Below are 19,651 nucleotides of genomic sequence, written 5' to 3'. Positions count from 1 at the left end.
GCTGTGGCATGCACTAACACACAGCAGTCACATCATGTCTGATGTCCAGGGGATATGTATTTCAGGCCAGATGGTCAGTGGGCTCTTTCAAGCCTTATGTGACTTCTGGGTTACAGGCCGGCCTCTGCTGTGAGGCCCAGGAACCCCCACATGTACACTGTGATGCTGACAAGGCTCTCTTAGGAGGAAGCTGTCCTACAGGTACCCTAGCTCTCCTGCCCCTATGGAGGGAAATGATGGTACAGTACATCTGAAATCTCAAGGTTGGTGCAGTATCCGAGGTTTCTCCATGGTGAACCTGGAAGTCAAATGGGGTGAAGCAGGGGCCAACAGATGCCCCGTGAGACTCTAGGGCTGCTCACATTGCTAGGCAGTCACGCTCTGAAACCGAGTGACTGATGACTGCCCCAGCACCAATGAAGCATTCCTATGGCAGTAGGAAAACACAAGACACCCTGGGACAAGAGACAACCAGTCTACTTACTAGTTGGAGCTCTTCATCAGAGAACAAAAGCAATGGGCTGCTGGCCCCTGCTCTCAGGATCATCTTCCCAGGGTCCAACTCCACCAGCAGCCTGGGCATGACATGGCTTTGCTGGCACTCTAATCTGGCTAAGCTGGGGGAAGCAGGTACCCACACTGACAGCACTGGGGAAAGGGAGGGACTTAATTTAGTGGAGGACAAGCCCCACCCCCAGCAGGACAAAGCAGAATCGTTTACAGACCCCTTCCCCTCCCAGTAATTAGGCAGCAAGCACCATTAGCTTCCCTAGGGGCTGACAACACTCTGTGTTGAGAGAGTGGTATTTGTAAGCTTGCAAAGAATTTTTCCAACTATTTCAGTTGGTCTAATAAAAGATGCCAGATTTACCCAAAGAACCTTGTCTGCCAGTGTAGAGAAAGGCACCAAACAGCAAATGAGGGGCTCCTCCCCTAGCTGGTACACAACTCAGCAGGACAGATGCTGAGCCAGGGGGAAGGGTTGGCAGGGAGGGAGTGTTTTGGGTGCCAAGCTGGTCATTCTTAACCAACTCAGACACAAAAATGACAACTGACACTCTGTACCCCCCACCAAACACACACACTTCTGGGTTTTCTATGCTACACTTTTCTGGGGGCCCTGGTGAAAGGGAAGAACCATTCCCACATCCCACCCTACAGCCTTTGCAGAGAGGTTCTCTGAGGTATAGTGAAAGAGAACCAGGCCTGAAGCTCTCTGGGGAGCTGTAGCATCCCCCCCCTCTCATGCACAAGACATGGACAAAGGCCAGGCCCCCTATTGGGGATGGCACCCTGCACCTACAGAATCAAGGTCATCAGTGGTGGATTAACCAATTAGCCACAGTCCTGCACTAGCAAGCCTGTACATACCCAGGCTACACATAGCAGCACAGCAGAGACTACATGGGATCAGTTTGACCTCCTATATTGGTCATAGCAGTTGCTATGTCAGACCTTGGAGTGCTTTAGGTGCCCAAGCCCAGCAGAACTTGTCACACTGAGAACACCCTAAGGAGCAAAGTGTATATGTGGGAAGAGGGATCAACTGTTCTAAATCCCAAATAAAAATTTATTTTAGTTAAGAAAATAAAAGCAAACTCCCCCACCCTCCAAGTGCCCCTGCACACCAGGTGTGAGCAGTGGGAAGGGAAGTGGCTACTAGTCCAGCTACTGGCCCTAAGAGAGCTGTTCCAGGGTGGGCTGAGGTCTATTATTCTTAGGTGTACCGCACCTGTAGTATCCATTACAGCAGTCCCCTATACAGCAGTGGGGCAGACAGGGTTGAGGAAGTCCTGAGTGAAAGAAGCTGTTGTGCTACATGCAGAGGAGACTGGCCTGGAGCCCAGGAGTGGGCTGTCACGTGTAATGTGACGTTTCCATCCTGGAAGGATGGGGGCAGCAACAGAAGCAAGTGTAGAGTGAAGATAGGGAAAGGCGCTGTGCGTACAGAACATGAAATGGGTTTCACCCCAAGGTGAAGGTCAAACCCAGTGTTTGATACAGATCCCGTGGGTCACAGGCATAGCCATCTCTTGGCTGCTATGCTTTAAAGTCTTTGTACACAAAAGGCCCTTGGGTCCATGGCAAAGCAGGCAACCTTGGCAGCAGAGTCCATGCCCTGCCAGGAAGGAGCCCCTGCCCAAAACGCGTGTGGTCAGGCCACCCCCAGCTGGGCAGGGAGGCAGCTTTCAGCAGCTGATGAGTCCACTTCTCCCAGAGCAGCTTTGTCCTGCCCCATCCAGCGAGTGGAGCTGGCTGGAGCAAGATGGCCTTGTGCTATCACAGCAAGTGAAGGCAGCTTCAAGTGGCCTAACCAGCACACAGGCCAACCAGGAGAAGCTGAGGGCAAGGGGAGGGGACAGGCAGGGAAGAAAGGTATATGCCAGAGGCAAATGGCAATCTTGCCAGCTCTGGGCCTGGAAGCATCAAGTGCCCTATGCTGCTAGCACATGGCCTCCAGCCCACCCCCATGGGAGGCAAAGAGGAAAACCTCTCAAGCGAAGCATGAGGGCAGAATGAGGCCAAAAGGCACTTGGACTTGACATATCCCAGTGCAGAGTGCTTGGGATGGGGAGTCCTGGCTGGCAGGGAGGTCACACCAGGCACTATGCAGTGAGAGAGAACTACCCCTAGCAACAGCCAGGAAGAAGAAATGAAAGGCCCAGGAGCCAGCAGCCCCATCTATGTTGTGCCTTCCCACCTGCTGGCTCTCAAGATACCCTCCCTCCTGCCCCAGAGAGGCACAGACTGCTGTGCCTGCCCCTACAGCACAGAGCAGGCTGTTGAGAGGTTGTGCCATGGGGGCTATGCCCAGGTGCTGCCTCAGCCTGGGTGCTCACAGGCTGCTGAGCTGCTGCTCCTGATTCAACTTCTGGAAGAAGGTCTTGCCAAACTCATACGTGCTGATCATTATGGCGCAGGCAGGAGCCACTTTGACGACACGGGGCAGGAAGCCTGAAGGAGGCAGGAAGAGTCACATTAATCTCTTCCTGTTCTAGCTGTAGGACCGTGATCAGCTTACATCCCCCCGCCAGCACTCTTTGAATGCCACCCCCCCTCAGAGCATGCTTGTCATCTCAAAGAATCATAGAGAAGCAAGGCTGGAAAGGACCTCCAGAGGTCATCCTGTCCAACTCCCTGCCTAAAGCAGGATCATCCCTATCCAAATCATAATCTAAACTCTACATAAGACTACCATCAACTCTGACACAATGCAGACCTAACACCCCAACCTGCCACAGGTAAAGCAAGGTGACCATGGCAACCAGTGTCCTGCTTCTGTAACATGTTGTTAATATATGCTCAAGAGATCCCAGCTAGTCCCAGATCTCCCTGCAGTCCTCACTGCCTTCCGCCTTGCCCACCTTCTGAGGGCACAAACTCTTACCTGTAAAAAGCCCACGGATACCAGACTCAGCTTGAATCCTCCTCATAAGCAGAAAGGTGGAGGAGGACTTGGAGGTAGTCACTGTGGAGCCAAGGCAGAACAGAGTTACAAGGGCAAGGGGAGGGTGATGCTCACTCTAGCCAGGGTATACTCAGCCGCCAGGGCATACTCAGCCACAAAGTGACCCTCTACCCCAGGCAGTGTGAACACTAAGGAAGAAGCCTTCCTCCTAGGACAGGACAATGCAGATGGGATCCCCACTGCTTGGAACTGAATCCTTCTGCATGTGGAGACCACCAGGATGTCACAAGGCTGGTGTCCTCAGCGCGCCCCTCACCTCTGAGCTTCTCTGCAACTCCCAGCTCAATCTGCCGCTGGGTCTTCACCACATCAAAGGGCAGCGTCAGCACCGAAGCCACCTGCCAGAAGGGGACAAGCTGCCTATCATACCCAAGCCACAGCTGGGGAACCTAGGGCCTACCCTGTCTGCCACTCCCCAGAGACATGACCTGACCTTCATCATATGACTGGGAACTCCAGCTCCCTGTCCCTCAGCCCTGCTCTTCCCATCCCCCCAGAGGCTCCTTGCCTTGCCTCCCAGCCTCTCTTAGGATATATAATACCCAATGAATCCCTTCCTTTGGGCCTCACTCAGACCCTGCTCTTTGAGGCAGGAATGAGCTTCGCTGAGTCTTGCACAGGAAGGAGACAAAGGCACCCAATGGACATTGGTCTATACAGCCCCAGCTTGCTTGAGTTCAGACAAAAAAACAAAACAAAACAAAAAAAACCCAAACAGCAACTACCTGCTTCTGCCACTGTTCCAATCCTTCCAGGATGGAAACGTCTCACCCCAAACACAACACCCATTTGATTCTTTCCTTGTTTTAAACACCCTCCACTCTGTGCTGGGGCCTAGGGTTCCTTCAAAGGCAGGCACCACTGGATGGCTCTAAAGATTCCATACTCACAGTCCCAGAAACAGCCCCAGCGGTGAAGCTGATCATGAAAGTGGCTTTGTCAAGTCGGGACTGGTTGCAGAGCCATTCCTTCACCAGCTCATAGTTAAACCAGTAGAGAGCTGAGACAGAGAGAGAGCAGTGCCAAGGTTAGAAGGTCCTGAGGCTTGGCTCTTAGGACAGGAGACTAACTTGTCAGTCCCTGACCAGATACAGTAGGAGCCATTCCCCCCACTGCCCTTATTGGAAGCAAGCCTAGAGAAGGGAGGAGAGTTCCAGTCCCATGGCCTGAGGAATCCTGGGCTTCTGCTGACACCAGCAGTCAGCAGCTCAACTGTTACCAATAGGAGACGGCTGCCTTCCCTGGCACAAACAGAGCTGGAACTGAGCTGAAATGCAGCCAGCTTGTATCAGGAAGCAAGCGAGAGGACTGGGCCACTGGACTGGCTCTGAAAATTCACGCCACTGTCTGCTATCAACTTCTCCCTAGATAAAGCAGGTAAAAAAGATGCAGAGGGAAGAATAGCAACCTGCTACAGCATGGTCTGACAGTGCCAGCGTGGCACACTGTATTCTCTGCAGACAGCAGGAGGGAAATTCCTGTCCCAGGGAAAACCTGCCACTTTCACCCTGGTCTAAAATGTCTGGCTGCTTGATGCCCTGAGTCAGCAATCACAAATATATGAGAGCTGCCCTCTGCAGAGTGACAATGCTCAGTGGTCCTAGTGCCTGGCAGGAGCATCCTACCCTCAACTAGTACCCAGCTTGGTACTCCCTGGCACCAAGATAAGTTACTGTACCTGGGTGATGTCAGCCTACCAAGGGCATAACATGTCCTTTCCAAGGGATACATGCGTAGCGCCTATGGTAGTGCCTCCAAAAAGTCTTTCTCCTGCCAGTGCCCACCCTATGCTCGGTATCTTCACCAGGCAAACAAGCCCTGGCTCAGCACTGATGACCACATCACAAGGCATCAATCTTACTGATGTGCAGTAGGACCCCCAAATCACTGCAGTATCTTCATGGCCTTTAGTGGATTTATCCTCACAGCCCCTGGACAGATTTATCCCCATTGTACAGGCAAGGAATTGAGACACACAGCACCCAAATAATATGCTCAAGATCACACAGGGAGACTGTGGCAGAGCAGGGACTTGAAACCTGAGCCTCCCAAAACCCAGCTGAGCACTCACTACTAGACTGCCCTTTCTCTTGGAATAGAATCAGAAAAGTAGGGTTGGAAAGGACTTCAGATGTCACCTAGTCCAAACCCCTACTCAAAGCAGGACCATCTCTAACTAGAGGATATTGCTTCCCTATGGCAGTGCCCCATGACACTGGAGTCCATGGATTAAACCTCCCCTCCCCCACGATATCAATTCCAGAGGCTCCTGGAGCACCCACGTCCCACACCCCCTTGTCAGTGCAGCTATACCTGAGAAAGGAACGTCCCGCAAGACTGTGGGCCCCCAGCCTCTCCAGAGGGACAGCCAGCCATCCTGGGCAACTGCTGACTGGATACAGATGCGCAGCTCACGGTAACTCAGCTGTCGGGACTGCATCTTGGTCCGGATCAGCTCCAAGGGGCTGATCACTGTCACAGCGCCCACTGAGTGAGGGAGGGAGGACAGAGGTGAGACCAGCACAGTTGTAGACAAGTCAACAGTGCCGTAACACTGTGGAGTAGGGTGCACGGGCCACCCCTGAACACAGACAGCAGGAAGGTACCTGCCGTTCTGCAGAGATGAAAAGGAACCATAGAACCAGAACAGGGAGAACAGGTCTGGCAGCAACTCTGCGTGCGCCATTGTGCCCTTGAGTCACACGGGGAGTCAGGGCAAGAGTTGGGAATTGAATCTGAGAAGGCTTGGAACACTGTAGCCTACCCTACAGAGTGCTGTAAGAAGTGGAGATTCTACTCGAGCAAGGATTTTGCTACTGGAGGGAGCACCCAGCCACTGGGACCCCTGGAGGTGACAGCAAAGGAACAGAGCAATACTCACGCCTGGAGAAAGCGCCAGCCAGCAGAGGAATGTGGTGCCCCTGGCTGCCCATCCGGGAGTGCAGGTAATTCCGCAGCTGGTCATAGGTGGTGAAGTAGATCACAGTAGCAGGTACTGCCATCACCCTACCAAGGAGAGGGTGCTGCTAGCATCACATGTAGCTTGTGTTGCCCTCCATGCCCACAGTAGGAAATCAGAAGGCTTCTGGCACAGTTACCTTCCCCCTCAAGCAACCCAGTTGTACCCTGACACTATCCCCTTTCCCTTTCTCATAGAAAAGTCAGCCTGGAAGGGCCCTCAGAAAGTTATTTACTCCAACCCTCTGCCTGAGACAGGATCATCCCTATCCACACTAATCTCATACAAGTGCTTGTCTAACCTATTTCTAAAATTACATGAGCAACCCTATCACACAATTATAAGGTACATGGCCCCAAGAAACCAAGAACACCCTAAACTGCTACAGGTAAAGCAGGGCACAAGGATTGTCAGCATCCCGCCACTGCAAGGGCTGTCAAAAACACTGACGAGATTCAAAGAACAGAGCCAATCCCACCACTACAGAGGAAAACAAATCCCCTCAAGCATCTGACCACGGGGTAAAATTCTTTTCTGACCCCAAATGTGCCAATTGGTCTGGCCCTGAGCAGAGGAGAAAGACCCTCTAAGCTTTAGGGAGAACCTTGTGCGTGTAAAGACTATAGACTTTCTGTCACAGCTTGCAAGACCTGAGAGTCAGACCAGACAGAGAAGGGAATAGTAAGCAAAAGGAGAGGAAACAGCTTCTGACTCTAAGGAGCTTGGACAGTTTGGTGCTGGAAGACCATCTCCTGCACGCCACAGCAGTCAGAGGCTACATGCAGAGACTAGTGCTCACACCCTGGGAGCCAAGGCCAGGAATGTAAGCTCTGGTGTTAGTGCCCCCAGGAGGCTGCATTCTCCCGTGCTCCGGGAACTCAAAGGTTGGGGTGGGCAATGATGGCAAACCCATTGCTTATGCAGGTGCCCAGACTCACAGCGTGGGAGGCAGGCCGCTCCATAACGACCTGATGCCCTCGTAGCGTGTGATCTTCACAAAGGCATCCTGAAACAAAGAGAAGAGCGTGAAGGTTTGGGGTAGGGAGAGGGGGCTTTTCCAGTACTAGGGCAGCCCCACAGCCCAAAGGACACCTAACCCAGAGTCCAGGCTGGGGCTGAATTGCACCCAAGCTCTGCTCTTTCTGGGAACAGGAGATATCAAAGATGAAGCAGCTTCTCTGAGCTAAGGCATCCTCAGTGGCTGTGGTCAGATCCCAAAGGCCAGTATAAATGGAGCCCCTGCGAAACCCCAAATCCTATCAGATGTTCAAGTCTCAGGCCCCAATTCTGTAATTAACGCTCTCCTCCTCAGGGAGCTCTGAGCTCTGCAGAGTGGGATGGGTATGTCTGCAGGGACAGGAGAGCCCTCTGCCCCAACATATCCAACTACCCCTACTTTGCCAAGCAGCCACCATGTCCCACCCCAAGGCACTCAGATGGCAGCACATGGTTGGGCTGTCAAGCCAGTCCCAAGTGGGCCACAGCACCAGCCTGAGAGTGCTAAGAAGAGGCGTACCAGGGTGCCAGTAAAGCGGGTGGGGGCCTTGTACCAGGCCACGCAGCTGTTACCATTCTGACACACGTAGAGATGGTCCATGAGCCCATTGCAGTAAAGGAAGCATTTTCCTGTGGGGTGAAGAAGGGGGCAAGGAGAGAGAAATGGCAATTGCAGTAAGATGGAGACAAGTCAACTTACCAACACCACACAGACCCACCTGCCCTTCTCCATCACATGGCCCCTCCCTGCAGGTTCTTCCTTCTCCTTCTGTGGGACACTCAGCAGAAGGGCTGCTACTCCTTTCAGTAATTGGGACTCAGGCTAGTGCAGGGCAGGGTGAGTTCAGGCCTGGACTGAGCTTATGAGGGGTTGGGCTGGGACATGCCCCATTGTGGCACGGGGCGTAAAGGCACTGTAGCAGCAATGCAGCGAGACAGGAATGGTGACCCCTGAGAAACCACCCAACCCCACCGCACTCCTCAACATTTCTACAGCATGCTTGCCCTGAAGCAGTCCCATTCCATCAGCCTGCACTAACTGCTGAAGCTGGCAGGAGGCCACCTGCTTATACAAGTCGACATCAGCCCTGGTGCCTAAGGGAAACTCAGGGTAGGGCTCACCCAGCTCCTGTCCCTCTACCCCCACACAAAACCTAGAGCCCACAGTTCCAGGCCCGAAAGGCTGTGAACCCCTTCTAAATTCCCTGCCTAGCCTGGTGGCTTTTGGAGACCCAGACACATTGATACAACAGCCCTCTGGTCTACAGACCCCAGAATAGACTTTGCAGCAAGTCTAGCAGCTCCATGCATGTGCGTGGACAAATCATGCCAGCCCAGCAGTCAGGAAGGCTGTAATAGGACGTGGGAGCTGCATACTGGGAAGCTGCCAGGCAGGCGAGCAGGCGAACCCCTAGCTAAGCACACTCTTTCCCATTGCCAAGCTGGCACCACCCAATCCCAGAGGTCACCCCTGCCCTCCCCGCACAGGGAAAGGAGCTTCAGGCAATGGGACAGGCTTGGCCAGGGTCCAAGCAGGCTTTCAGGCAACCAGAAGAGACACAGAGGACAAAGACAGAGGTGCCCACACATGCTCCTGCTGTGGAACTGCCTACGATTTAACCCCTGCAGAGGGCTAAGGGACAAGCAGGTCAGCAAGGGCTGGAGATCAAAGATGCTGGTAACTCTATAGTAGGGGACTGCTGCTCCTGCCCTACACTATTTTACACTCCCTGACACACCCTTTCGCTGCCTTCCTCTGACACCACCCCCCTGCAACTAGGGATGTTTGGGGAGAGGCAGGCAAGGGCCTGATCTCCAGAGTTACTGGGCAGGGGAAGCTCCTTTCAAGCAAGCTGATGGCAGATATGCCTACTCCTATTGCTAGAGTCCCTGCTCACTGTAGCTATGCTAGGAGGGGGTGGTGATGGAGTGAAAGAAACCATCGGGCAGGTAAAACTTTAAGTACCCAACACAGCTATGACCAGACAGGAGAACTCCAGGTAGTGAGAACCATTCCTTCACTGACTCTCCCTTGCCCACGAGGCAGGTGGGAAAAAGGGGCAGAGGTAAAGAAACTGACCCAAGGCCACACAGTAAGTCAGTGGCAGAACTGGGAATAGAAGCCAGGCCTGTGGCTCCCAGTTGCCTGCTCCAGACACTAGACCACCCCTGGCCCTCCACTATTGATTGGGACCTGGGATCCCAGTCCCAAAGGGATCAGAGCCTCTCCCCCACCCCCGCCATGCTCTGGAGACAGCAGCTGTGGCAGACGGCTTCCAGCCCTGAGGGGAGAGCCTTCCCACAATAGCAGCCCCAGGACACTGCAGTATGGGGGCAAAAGGGAAATACCCAGAGATACTCATATTTGGACTGGTGAACACTCCATGGCCCAGACTCTACTGACAACACTGAAACACAAAACAGGGATAAATTTAGAAACAGGCCTAGGTGTGCTGCGGTGAACCCCTCCTGAGTGATAGTACCCAGTCCCTGGGTGCCTGGCCTGGGAACAAGGGGAACATGGCCTACTGTCAGCAGAGCCAGGTATCACCTTAAGACAAGACATTTGGACAGGTACAAGACAGAGATTACAGAACAAAGCTGGCACTGAGAGCCAGGAACATTGCTGGTGGGGCCTCTCTCCTTCTGTGGCAGGGAGAAGTTCTCTCTGCAAAGGGCAGAGCCTGTTCCACAGGCTCTGAGCCAAGCAGTTGCAAGCATTCAGTCTGCAGCATAGCTTTCGTTGACAAGTTACCCGACTCCAGCTCCAGACAGGTTCCAAGAGCTAAAGTACCCCATTCCTGTAAGGGTTACCTGTTACCCATTTAGCCTCCTCTACCTGAACTTCCCAAAGTACTTCCCAAAGCTAAACAGAGACAACCAGCCTCTATTTATAGATGGGGAAACTGAGCACAAGGAGAAGAAACAACTCACACATGAGTCGCATGGAGAGCCAGTGGCTGAGATACAAACAGAACCCAGGAGTCTCATTTCTCAGTCCCTGACCTGATTATTACAGGAGGGATTTTGCTAATCGGGTTAGTACCAGGGCATAGTCCATGTAGGTATAGGCCAAGTACGGCTTCCTATTTAAAATGGAGCCAGGAGCTTCGAGGCCAGAGGCTAAGAGAAAGGCTCCCTGCATTCCCCCTTCAGCACACATCCTCTAAATGTTCTGTGAGCACACAAATGATCCTGGAGAGGTTAGAGTTGGCTCAGAGGTGGGTAGTGACTAGCACAGAACAGCCATGCACAGCAGAGACCAACACAAGCTAAAGCAAAGGATGTGCTCCCTCCTGCCTGGGACAACGAGCCTTTAAAGGGAGGGAAGAGCCTAGACGAGCCCAGCTTGGTACCTCCACTGAGGGGCCTGCAGAGCACATGCAGTCACTGAAGGAGATTTCAAAGACCTTCCTCTGTCTCAGGGGGCCCCCTTCCTGCCACAGTAATCCTCCCCCCTCTGCTGACAACACTGAAACACACAACAGGGACATACTTAGCGACAGGCCGCCAAAGGGAGAGCAGTCCGGGCCAAATGCATTGGCAGCTATTTGTATTGTGGAAAAAGACCCTGAGGGCTAGGATACAATTTCATAGGGTAGGGACAGGCCAGGGCTGTATCAGCAGAGGGCTGGGGTCTGGCAACCACTGGGCTGAAGCAGCAGCCACTGGAGAGACTGTCTTAACCCCGATCAGTGAGCTTTGTGCCCACTGCACATGTGCACAGGACACCCTAGCCCACTTCCCCAGAGCTCCACACAGAACCCAAGTTCACTGGCACTGAAGCCCTTCAAACCTTTTTCCCCACCCCCAGATCCAAAGGGGAGAGAAGATGACCATCCCATGCAAGAGGATGCACTCTAGCTTCACACATAGGGTGCTGACAGTTGCACTGCTGATACCAGCCAGCCAGCTGCATTGACCTGGCATGGGGGGACCATGACAGCACTGCGGCTTCTGAGAAGCCTCTTTCCTAAGCTCACAGCAGGTAGGAGAAGGTGTTAAAAATGGGGATGCAGTCCGCTGGTGCTACTCCAGACCTCACATCTCAATCATATTCTCTTTCAGCCTCAGAACGAAGGGTTCTGAGACATTACTGGTCTCCTGGATTGTCCTGGATCAGATGTAGCAGCCAGAGCCCCAGTCTAGCAGTGCTATCAGGAATAACCCAAGATGCACAAAATCACACTGGCCCATCAGGAGCCAAACAGGTGTCCCTGCTAGTAATTCTGCTCTTCCTTACAGCCCTGGGGACCTGAGGAGGTTGGGTCACTGATCAAACCAGGGAAGAAACGCAGCCTACATCTGAGCAACGGCATCCCATAGCTCCATGCTGCTGGAGGCCTGGCTCGGAGACAACCCACCTGTCTCAAGCTGCAGAGAAATGGGAAACTGCTACCTATGGTAGCAAGTTACCTTTGGAAAAGGGCGTCCTTTGGGCCTGCAGTCGGATCTTCACCACGTCCAGGGGGGTCACTGGAACAACACAAGCCTGCTGGTCATGTGCACCTCAGACATGCAGCACAATATTACAGCCCAAGCAGGACATAGGACTTCTTAGATGAACCAGAAAAATACCTCTTAGTGCAGGCTCCCTCCCAGCCTCCCTCTGCATACAGAAATTTAGAAAAGGGATTCATGCTGCCAGGGAAGCCAAGCAGCAGGGAAGGGAAGCTGCTTGGCCAAGTTCACAGAGAGTCATGGCAGAACCGAGGAAAGAACCCAGGAGTCCCACACCAGCCACTACTGCTCTAACCACAAGGCCCCACACTCCCCACTGAGCTAGGAACAGCAGCCAACTGTTTCTCAGGTCTCCCTATGGTATCTATTTTTTTGCTCTGCTGTCCCCAAAGTGAAGTCCCTGACCAAATTCACTGCTAGCCATTTATTTGTACTGGGGGGAAAAAGATCACAAGGGCTGGAGGGCATACCAGGGGGTAGGGAGAAGCTAGGGCTGTATCTGCAGACAGCTGAGTCTGGCAGTCACTGACCTGAAGTAGCAGTCTCTGGAGAGACGGTCCTAAAATCCCTGAGCTGCAAGTTTCCATGCTCCCTGCACATGCAAACCAGCCCTGGCATACTCCTTCCTCACCCTTTGCACTCACACACCAAAAAATCATTGTTCTCAGGCAGGTGCACACATTGACCTCAAGATGCACCTTACACATGTTCATGCATGCATCCACACTGCAAACTTGCACATGGCCACCCCACAGGCACCTTGCCTCACCCAGCCCTGCATCTTGTTCAGCTACATACAGGTCAAATCCTTACCAAAGAGAGATGTGAGGAGGGCCCCAGTCCCAGACGCCAGCACCTGCTGTAAGGGTGTGATGTCCCCGCCATGGCTCACTGATGGGTTCTCAGCCATCATGCTGCCTGCCTGTAACAAACAGGACATAGGTCACTGTTATAGGGACTGCTTTCTCCAACCTCCATCCTTGAGGCTTTCAGTTCATAGTGTCTGTTCATCAATTAGGCAAGTCACAAGGAAAGAAAACGTATCAGGGACAGGTGGCAACCCCAGGAATCCCAACAAGCAGGCACTAGTTCACAGCATGCTAGATACCAGGCTCCACTTGTTTCCTGGCCTGGGAGATATGAACACTGCTGCTTTCCTAATGTTAAACCCAGAGTCCTCCTGCTGCTGTCCAGATGCCTCCACGCGCCTGCCTGGGTGCCCAACCCCCAGGTGCCAGTAGTTATCCGCACACAGCAGAAGGGGAGGGGCTCTCGTGGCTATGCTGCTCCCAGAGAGCAGACAGGGCAGCTAGGCTCAGCATTGATAAAACCCTGCCAGCAGAGCTGCTGAAAACAGGCCTAATCAGAGCAATGACCTTAGCAAGGCAGTGTGAGAAGCTGCCCTAGAGGGGATCTAGTAAGGGCTACGGGAAGGTGGGAGGCAGAAAGTAAGGTGAAATGCAGTGCTCTCCCACACCCCTGCTAGCACCAGACCCAGAAGGGAAGAATCCCCCCTCTGATGCAGGGAGAAAGCTGCACATGCTGCAGGACAGAAGGGCTAGGTGCAATCAAGAGAAGCAAGGCTCAAAGGCCGGGAAGGTGATTATTGAGGTATGCCCTAATAGGCAGCTCTCCTCAGGTCCAGGCCAGAGTTTTCCTGCACACTCCATTCACACTTGTTCACCTTAATCCAAACTGCAGCACTGAGCACTCTGGAATTTCAAAGTACCCTCCAGCCTTTAGCCAGCCCCACCCAATGCCCCCACGCATAGGAGGGGGTCAGTAGCACACTGCTTCTACAGGACAGCCAAGAAAGACAAGGAAAGGGGAAGCAACGTGCCCCAGACCACACAGGAAGCTAATATCAGGCCAAGAACAGAACCTAGGAGCAGCCTTGTGCTTAAACCATGCTTTCCTCACTGTAGCTCAGCACTGAACTTCTTGGGACCCCCTGATGTCCATGCACTTGCTTGGAAATGCAGCACAGTAGATTTGGCCAGTACTTCTGGACTCTCAACTTTGATCCCCTCCTATAAAAGGGAAATGCGCTCATATGTACTTAGCCTCTTTTGATTTCTAGTTTTTTTCCCAGGCTTCTCCTAGGGCTACATGTAGATTCAGCTCCTTGTAACCGGCTTTCACATGCTCCAAGAGTAAATCCAAACATACCCTAGTCCTGCACTCTGGTTTTACTAGTAGTTCAAATCCTGATTTCAGAGCACAAATTTCAGCTGTTTCTAGGGCTTCCTAGTTGGGTCCCAGCCCCTATTACCCTAGGAGCATCAACAAGCTTGCTGCAGGTCCTAGACTACGCATGTACTGGGGAACCTTAAAAAGGAAATCCTATTGGTAGCAACAGCACAGCAGCAGCTTCCAGCATCTCTGTAGTTACATCAGCCAAACAGGCTGGTGGCAGAGGTGGGAGTTACTTTGTGCAGAAAGCAGAGCCTCCAGGACATACTATGCGACTGGAAATGATTCAGCAAGGTGCAAATCCTGGATAATGAGATTATTCCACCAAGGAGCCTGGACTCCCTCAAAGCAAGGTCATAGTGTCTGCTTTTCCATTATAGATGCTGCAAACACTGCAAAAGTCCATGCCTCGGGCTCTGAAGGACTAAACAGCATAAGTAACATGCTCAGCTCAGATGCATCAATGCCTTAGAACAGTGGTTGATCAGGCCCCGCATGCTGGGATCAGGCCCTATGCTGGTCCTGCATGTCTGATCCAGCACACAGGGCTATGTTTTCCAACCCACAAGGTTCTCCATGGGACCAGAAATTTGACAGCAAGAAAGGACTGCTCTCCCCTACCACCAAATTTTTGGACCCGTGGGGTGCCGTGGACTGGATGCAAGGGGCCTGCCAGAGCTGGCCCACAGGGCAGAGGCTGACCACCCTAGAACAGAGGTCTGCAACCTCAGACCTGCAAAGAGATTGGATCCAGCTCACAGTGGCAGGGATCAGTGGCATGTGGTGAGGTGGCACCTTCTGCACCACAAATTCTTCTGCTGCGTGCTGCTGGACCCTGTCCACATTATCCAGCATTCCTACTCTGTGCTAAGGGGTCCTCTGTCACCCTGCTCCCACCTCCTGCTGCCAAATCCGTGACTCCCCATCACTACTGGTGATAAAAATTAGCAGAAGTCAGCGGCAAGAGTAAATGGAACAAGGAGCAGGGAGGGCTAGGGTGCTGGGATGGGGATCACTGCTGCAGGCAGTTTGCAAGAGGCAGCTAACCATTCTCAAAGATTGCTGACAGGTGCCCTAAAGTTTTCTCACAGCCTCTGGGAAGACAACCGGAGATGGCTCCCTTGCTTCTATGTACACCAACAGACCATGACAGGCTTCCTTCCTTCCAAATACTACAATGTCTCGTGCAAGTAAGAGCAAACCCCAATGCCCAACTACCTAAATACTACGTATTTACCCACCCTACACACATGTAAGACAGCAGAGTAGCAGGCCCAAAGACAGGACTTCCGCAGGACTTTCTGAACAGAGGGAGGTTTCTCTGATAGCCTGAGTAATATCTCCAGCAACTGATCCTATGAAATCAGCTCTTCCTTATATCCAGCCTCCTGTTTCTCTCCCCACAGCTCTCACCCACAGCCGGATATGATAGATCTAATTTAGAAAAAGACCTCCAGTGAGTATTAGTCAGGCCAGCTGTTTGGTACTAGAGGGCACATATGTGCTTGTAAATGCTGGTGCACAATCAGTGCAAAAACCAGCTCTGTACTGCTAAGCGCAATATGGCTGCAATTTTTAAAGACCTAGTTGGGGGAGGAGAGGGCACAAGGCTAGAAGTAGCTCCTTCTCATGCATCTCTGTATGTTACCTCTGCTGATGGTACTAATACACAGCCAAAGCCTCACTGCCACGAGCTCTGCAGTAGCCAGCTCAGTAGAGAGAGAGCAGGCCAATCAGCAAAAAAAGGCAGCTCCCTTCCCACTGCAGCATCTTGGTTGTTAGCGTGGAAGCCAGTAGCAGGAAGAGCCCAGCTAGGTTCTCAGCTTCCAAGAGAAAATGAAGAGGAAACCCAAGATTAATAAAGTGGCTGTCAGAGAGAGGTCCACAGACCATCACCTGCAATCCATGATGAGCTTCCTACCGCAACCAGGAAAATAAGAAGCAAACCCACCATCCTATGCACTGCCCCTGCGGATTCAAGCAGAGCAGCCCAAGGTTGCAGAAGTTGTCATCCATTTCCAGAGTGTGTTGGATGCATGCCAAATACGACAGGAGACTTAGATGCAGAAGGGCTCACAACAGAGGACAGGGGCCAGGGGAAGGAGCACCATTTACAAGCGATCTGTTGCGAGAGATAGGCTGTGGGGTTTTTCTGACTTGTGTGTTACTGCCCGGCACAACACCGGTGTCGCCCCCACTGGCTTCAGCAAGCTTTTGGGCTGGAATTTAAAATAGATTCCTGGCACCAGAGTCTATTTACACCAAGTAAAGAGGGAGGCTGCGGGTGGGGGGGAAGCGGTGTTAATGCATTTGTGCTTCTCACTGGCCCGGGCAGATCCAGAAGGCCTAGTGCTCAGTCTGGTCCTCCCCGACTACCGAGGGGTGAAAAGGCCCCACCACCAGCCTTGCCTCCGTGTCCTGGGGCAGCAGGGAGGGGGCAGATGCCCGCGGTTGTGCAACTGGGGACAGCACATGCCCGCGGAGGAGCTCGCCAGGGCTTTGCCACAGCAGTTGAGCTTGCGCTCCTCGGCCAGTGGCACAGACCGGGGTAGTCCTGCCGCACCTGGCCGAGGTCAAACTGGGGGTCGCTCCGGCTCCTGCGGGAGGGGAGCGCGCCCGGGCCAGGGCCGGGCTGGCCCGCCACAGCACGAGCCCGAGGGGCTGCCGCCGCCTCCCGGCGTCTGGGCGGCAGGCCGAGCCCCCGCCCCCCAGGGGAAACTGAGACACGGAGCGGGGAGGCGCTGAGCGCTGCGGGAGCAGACACAAACCCCGCCTGGCCGCGCCGGCTCGTCCCCCACCCCCCGCCCCGCGCATCCCAGGAGTCCGGGCCCCCCGCCGACCTGCGCGCAGCCCCGCGCCGCTCCTCCGCCCGCTGACAGGCGCCGAGAGGGACGGGGTGCCTGCGCCTTTAAGGAGCCCCATGCGCCGCGCCAGGAGCCCGGCCCCGCCGCCGGCCCCTGCCCTGCAGCCGCGCCGCTGACATGCGGGAGACCGGGCCGCAGCGCTTCCGCTCCGCCAGCACGGGAAAGGGAGGGGTCTTGGCTAAGCCACGCCCTCGGGCGGAGCTTGCGTGTGCCGCGCCGTGCCGGGCGGGGCTTGCACACGAGCGTGCCCGGGCCGGAGTCACACGCATGCAGCCTCAGCGTAGCAGACAGAGGGATGTGCACGCCTACACCGTACAGAGACACACCACGGCCTGCGGGAGAGGGCGGGATTTGTGTAGGCCCAGTGCGCGGGAAGGCGGCGGGCCCGCTCCCGAGGGAAAGGACGGGTGCTCGCAGGTAGTAGTGGGCGCCAGGCCTCGCCTGACCACGGAAGAGGGCTCCGCCTGGTCTGCTAAGAGCCACTGCGCGAGCTCTTTCGTAGGTGCCCGGCGCAGAGACAGCCTCTGGCGAGCCCTTTGCTCGGCACCCGATGAGGAGGCAGCAAAACCAAGCCCCTGTGATCTGCCTGTCAGGTCCCTACGCATGCCGCCTCCGCCTGTCAGGAAGTCTGATCTGGTTTCCCCTGCGCACTGTCCACCCAACTCAGACCTGTTTGTTGTGCCATTGTAATGGTAGGCCTAGGCCCGCTCAGGAAACAGAGAAGACAAATCCTCTAACATAGGGTGAGGACAGAGCTCCAGATGAGCGTGTTAGGTTCATGGGGTCCGATTCCACACACAGTAGCAGTCTTGGCTACAGGGTGCCAGAGGCTTCATATGTAAAAGGCCAGGGATGGTGAGGTGCTGGAGGGTGGCATTCACAGAAGAGGGCTTGAAGCTGCGGTGCTGTGGTTCTTAACCTTTTTAGGTTCAAGGCACCTCTTGTGAAACTGAAGGCATCCAGTGGAAAATGCCACCTTGTAGTTTTCACTCTTTTCTTGACTACAGAAAACTAATTCTGTTGCAATTGCAAAGAACTCAGAAAGACCACAAGTCAGAATGGTTCTGACACATAGATTCCTATTTGAAATCTCGGGGTTTACCTTGTGAATTGCATGCAAATGTTTGCATACCTAACGGTGCTAATATTGTGCAGCATCCCCCTGCACCCTTCAAAGAATCTCACGACAGCCAAGGATGCTGCAGCTCCCTGGTTGAGAACCATTGCCACAGTGTAAGGAGCCGAGGAAAAGAGCACTAGAAGCTGTAGGAACAGGAAGGTGAGTTGCTAATGCTTGGGTTTCCAGGGAAGTGTGGTAACTGGGGGTTTAGTTGCTATGGGGATGGGGTGCTCATGGTAGGTCGGGTAGTGTGTCAGAGATAGGCTAAAGTGGGTGACATGTTTCCAAGGTAGGGTGGTAGGCTGCTGGGGCTGTAAGAGGGGACATCACGATGCCTCACCTTTTCTACTGGCTCCCCTTGCTACTTCTGCAGAGTTTATATTATTACTGACCAGGCCTCATATTCCTGCTCCAAAAGCGAGGCAAATCTTATTTTCCAAATATAGTAACTGAGAGGCTGCACTTCAGACAGGTTCCCAAGAGGACCAAGCAGAGTCTCACTAGTCAGTCCCTACATTTCAGAGTGAACATGCTGACTGTGTGAGTCCAGCCAGTAACCACTGAATGGCAGTCTTGTTTCCTTCTTAAGTTATTGCGGGGAGTTTGGAATTACTGAACCAAGTTTGCATCGCAAAGCATATTAAGAAGTGAATGTGGATGTTATGCCAATACGTGATCAGTAGAGCAAGGTGCAGACTGGGTTTGACGGATACTGAAAACAACATGCGGGAGATTTTGCTGGCTGGTTCCAAGTGAAGGATCCTGCGAGAGCTCTCATGTGATCTCAGCTTTGAAGGTGAGCTTTGTTCCCTGATGGAACAACAGTAGCCCTTGCAAGCACAGGCGACTGGTAGGGAAGGACATGGGAGGAGCATATGCTCCCCCCACCGAGATTGACCCCCAACTGGGCATCATTCAGGACAGGGCAGCTTTTTTGCTGAGTGGGCTGGCGGCATGTTGGGGGTGGCACTAAGCCATGGCACAGAAGTATTGGAATGGATATGGGGCTTTTGGCCCACTCCCAAATTGTGCCCCACCCCATGCCCCTGACTCAGGAAGCACCTGTCACCCCTGCTTGCGAGGAACTAGATGTGACAGAGCAATTTTCTTTTTCCTGTAGCTAAAGCAGGTTGGGGCAGAGTAGTGTAGCCTCTTTTTTTAGCTCTCTTCCCACTATAGCTGGGGAAGTAATCTTGCTAGAGCAAAAGGAGAGTTTGGGGACTAAAGGCCTGGGTAATTAAAAATGCATCTAAACTGAGGTCAAGATTTAACCACAGCATGGGTGGACATACCCTTGCTGACTTTAAACTAGGTAACTTGCATTCCAATAATATCCTAGCCATAGCAGCACAGAGCACAGCAATAGCTGCAAAGCCTGCAGAAGAAACTGCATACAGAATCTATTGCTTAGGCCCTGTGGCTATCAGTACTTGAGCTCCTTTGAAGCTAACTTGGGTGTGTCTGAATGGGCTGCAGCCCCACCTTTCACTGCAGGGTAGAGAGGCCCTGCCCTCAGTTAGCACACTGGGATCACCTGCTTTCAGGGAGCAGAAGGGAGACTAGGAATCTATCTCTGACAAGCATCCTTC

At 53.4% G+C, this 19,651-nt stretch overlaps 2 protein-coding genes across 2 annotated transcripts in view; one reads left to right on the top strand and one right to left on the bottom strand.

Annotated features, from left to right (window-relative positions):
* Window positions 1–1,549: 1,549 nt before the first annotated feature.
* On the bottom strand, window positions 1,550–17,093 carry SLC25A39 (solute carrier family 25 member 39). The gene is made up of 11 exons (XM_090044224.1): window positions 16,919–17,093; window positions 12,699–12,807; window positions 11,841–11,900; window positions 7,945–8,054; window positions 7,367–7,434; window positions 6,351–6,475; window positions 5,783–5,956; window positions 4,360–4,469; window positions 3,726–3,807; window positions 3,389–3,469; window positions 1,550–2,955 (listed from the first exon to the last, which is right to left on the bottom strand). The coding sequence occupies exons 2-11, from the start codon at window positions 12,796–12,798 to the stop codon at window positions 2,837–2,839; spliced, it is 1,029 nt and encodes a 342-aa protein (XP_089900350.1). The 5' UTR covers window positions 12,799–12,807; window positions 16,919–17,093; the 3' UTR covers window positions 1,550–2,836.
* Window positions 17,094–17,238: 145 nt separating this feature from the next.
* MAPT (microtubule associated protein tau) overlaps window positions 17,239–19,651 on the top strand; it is a 129,476-nt gene continuing 127,063 nt past the window's right edge. The window contains exon 1 of the mRNA XM_090044209.1: window positions 17,239–18,221. The gene's annotated coding sequence lies outside the window, so the exon portion shown is untranslated. The remainder of the gene's footprint in view (window positions 18,222–19,651) is intronic.

This window comes from Crocodylus siamensis, chromosome 4 (genome assembly GCF_052110815.1).
Source record: "Crocodylus siamensis isolate JL-2025a chromosome 4, ASM5211081v1, whole genome shotgun sequence".
Classification (NCBI taxonomy): domain Eukaryota; kingdom Metazoa; phylum Chordata; order Crocodylia; family Crocodylidae; genus Crocodylus; species Crocodylus siamensis.
The sequence above is the reverse complement of the archived record's forward strand: the minus strand, read 5'-3'. Positions and strand labels throughout refer to the sequence as shown.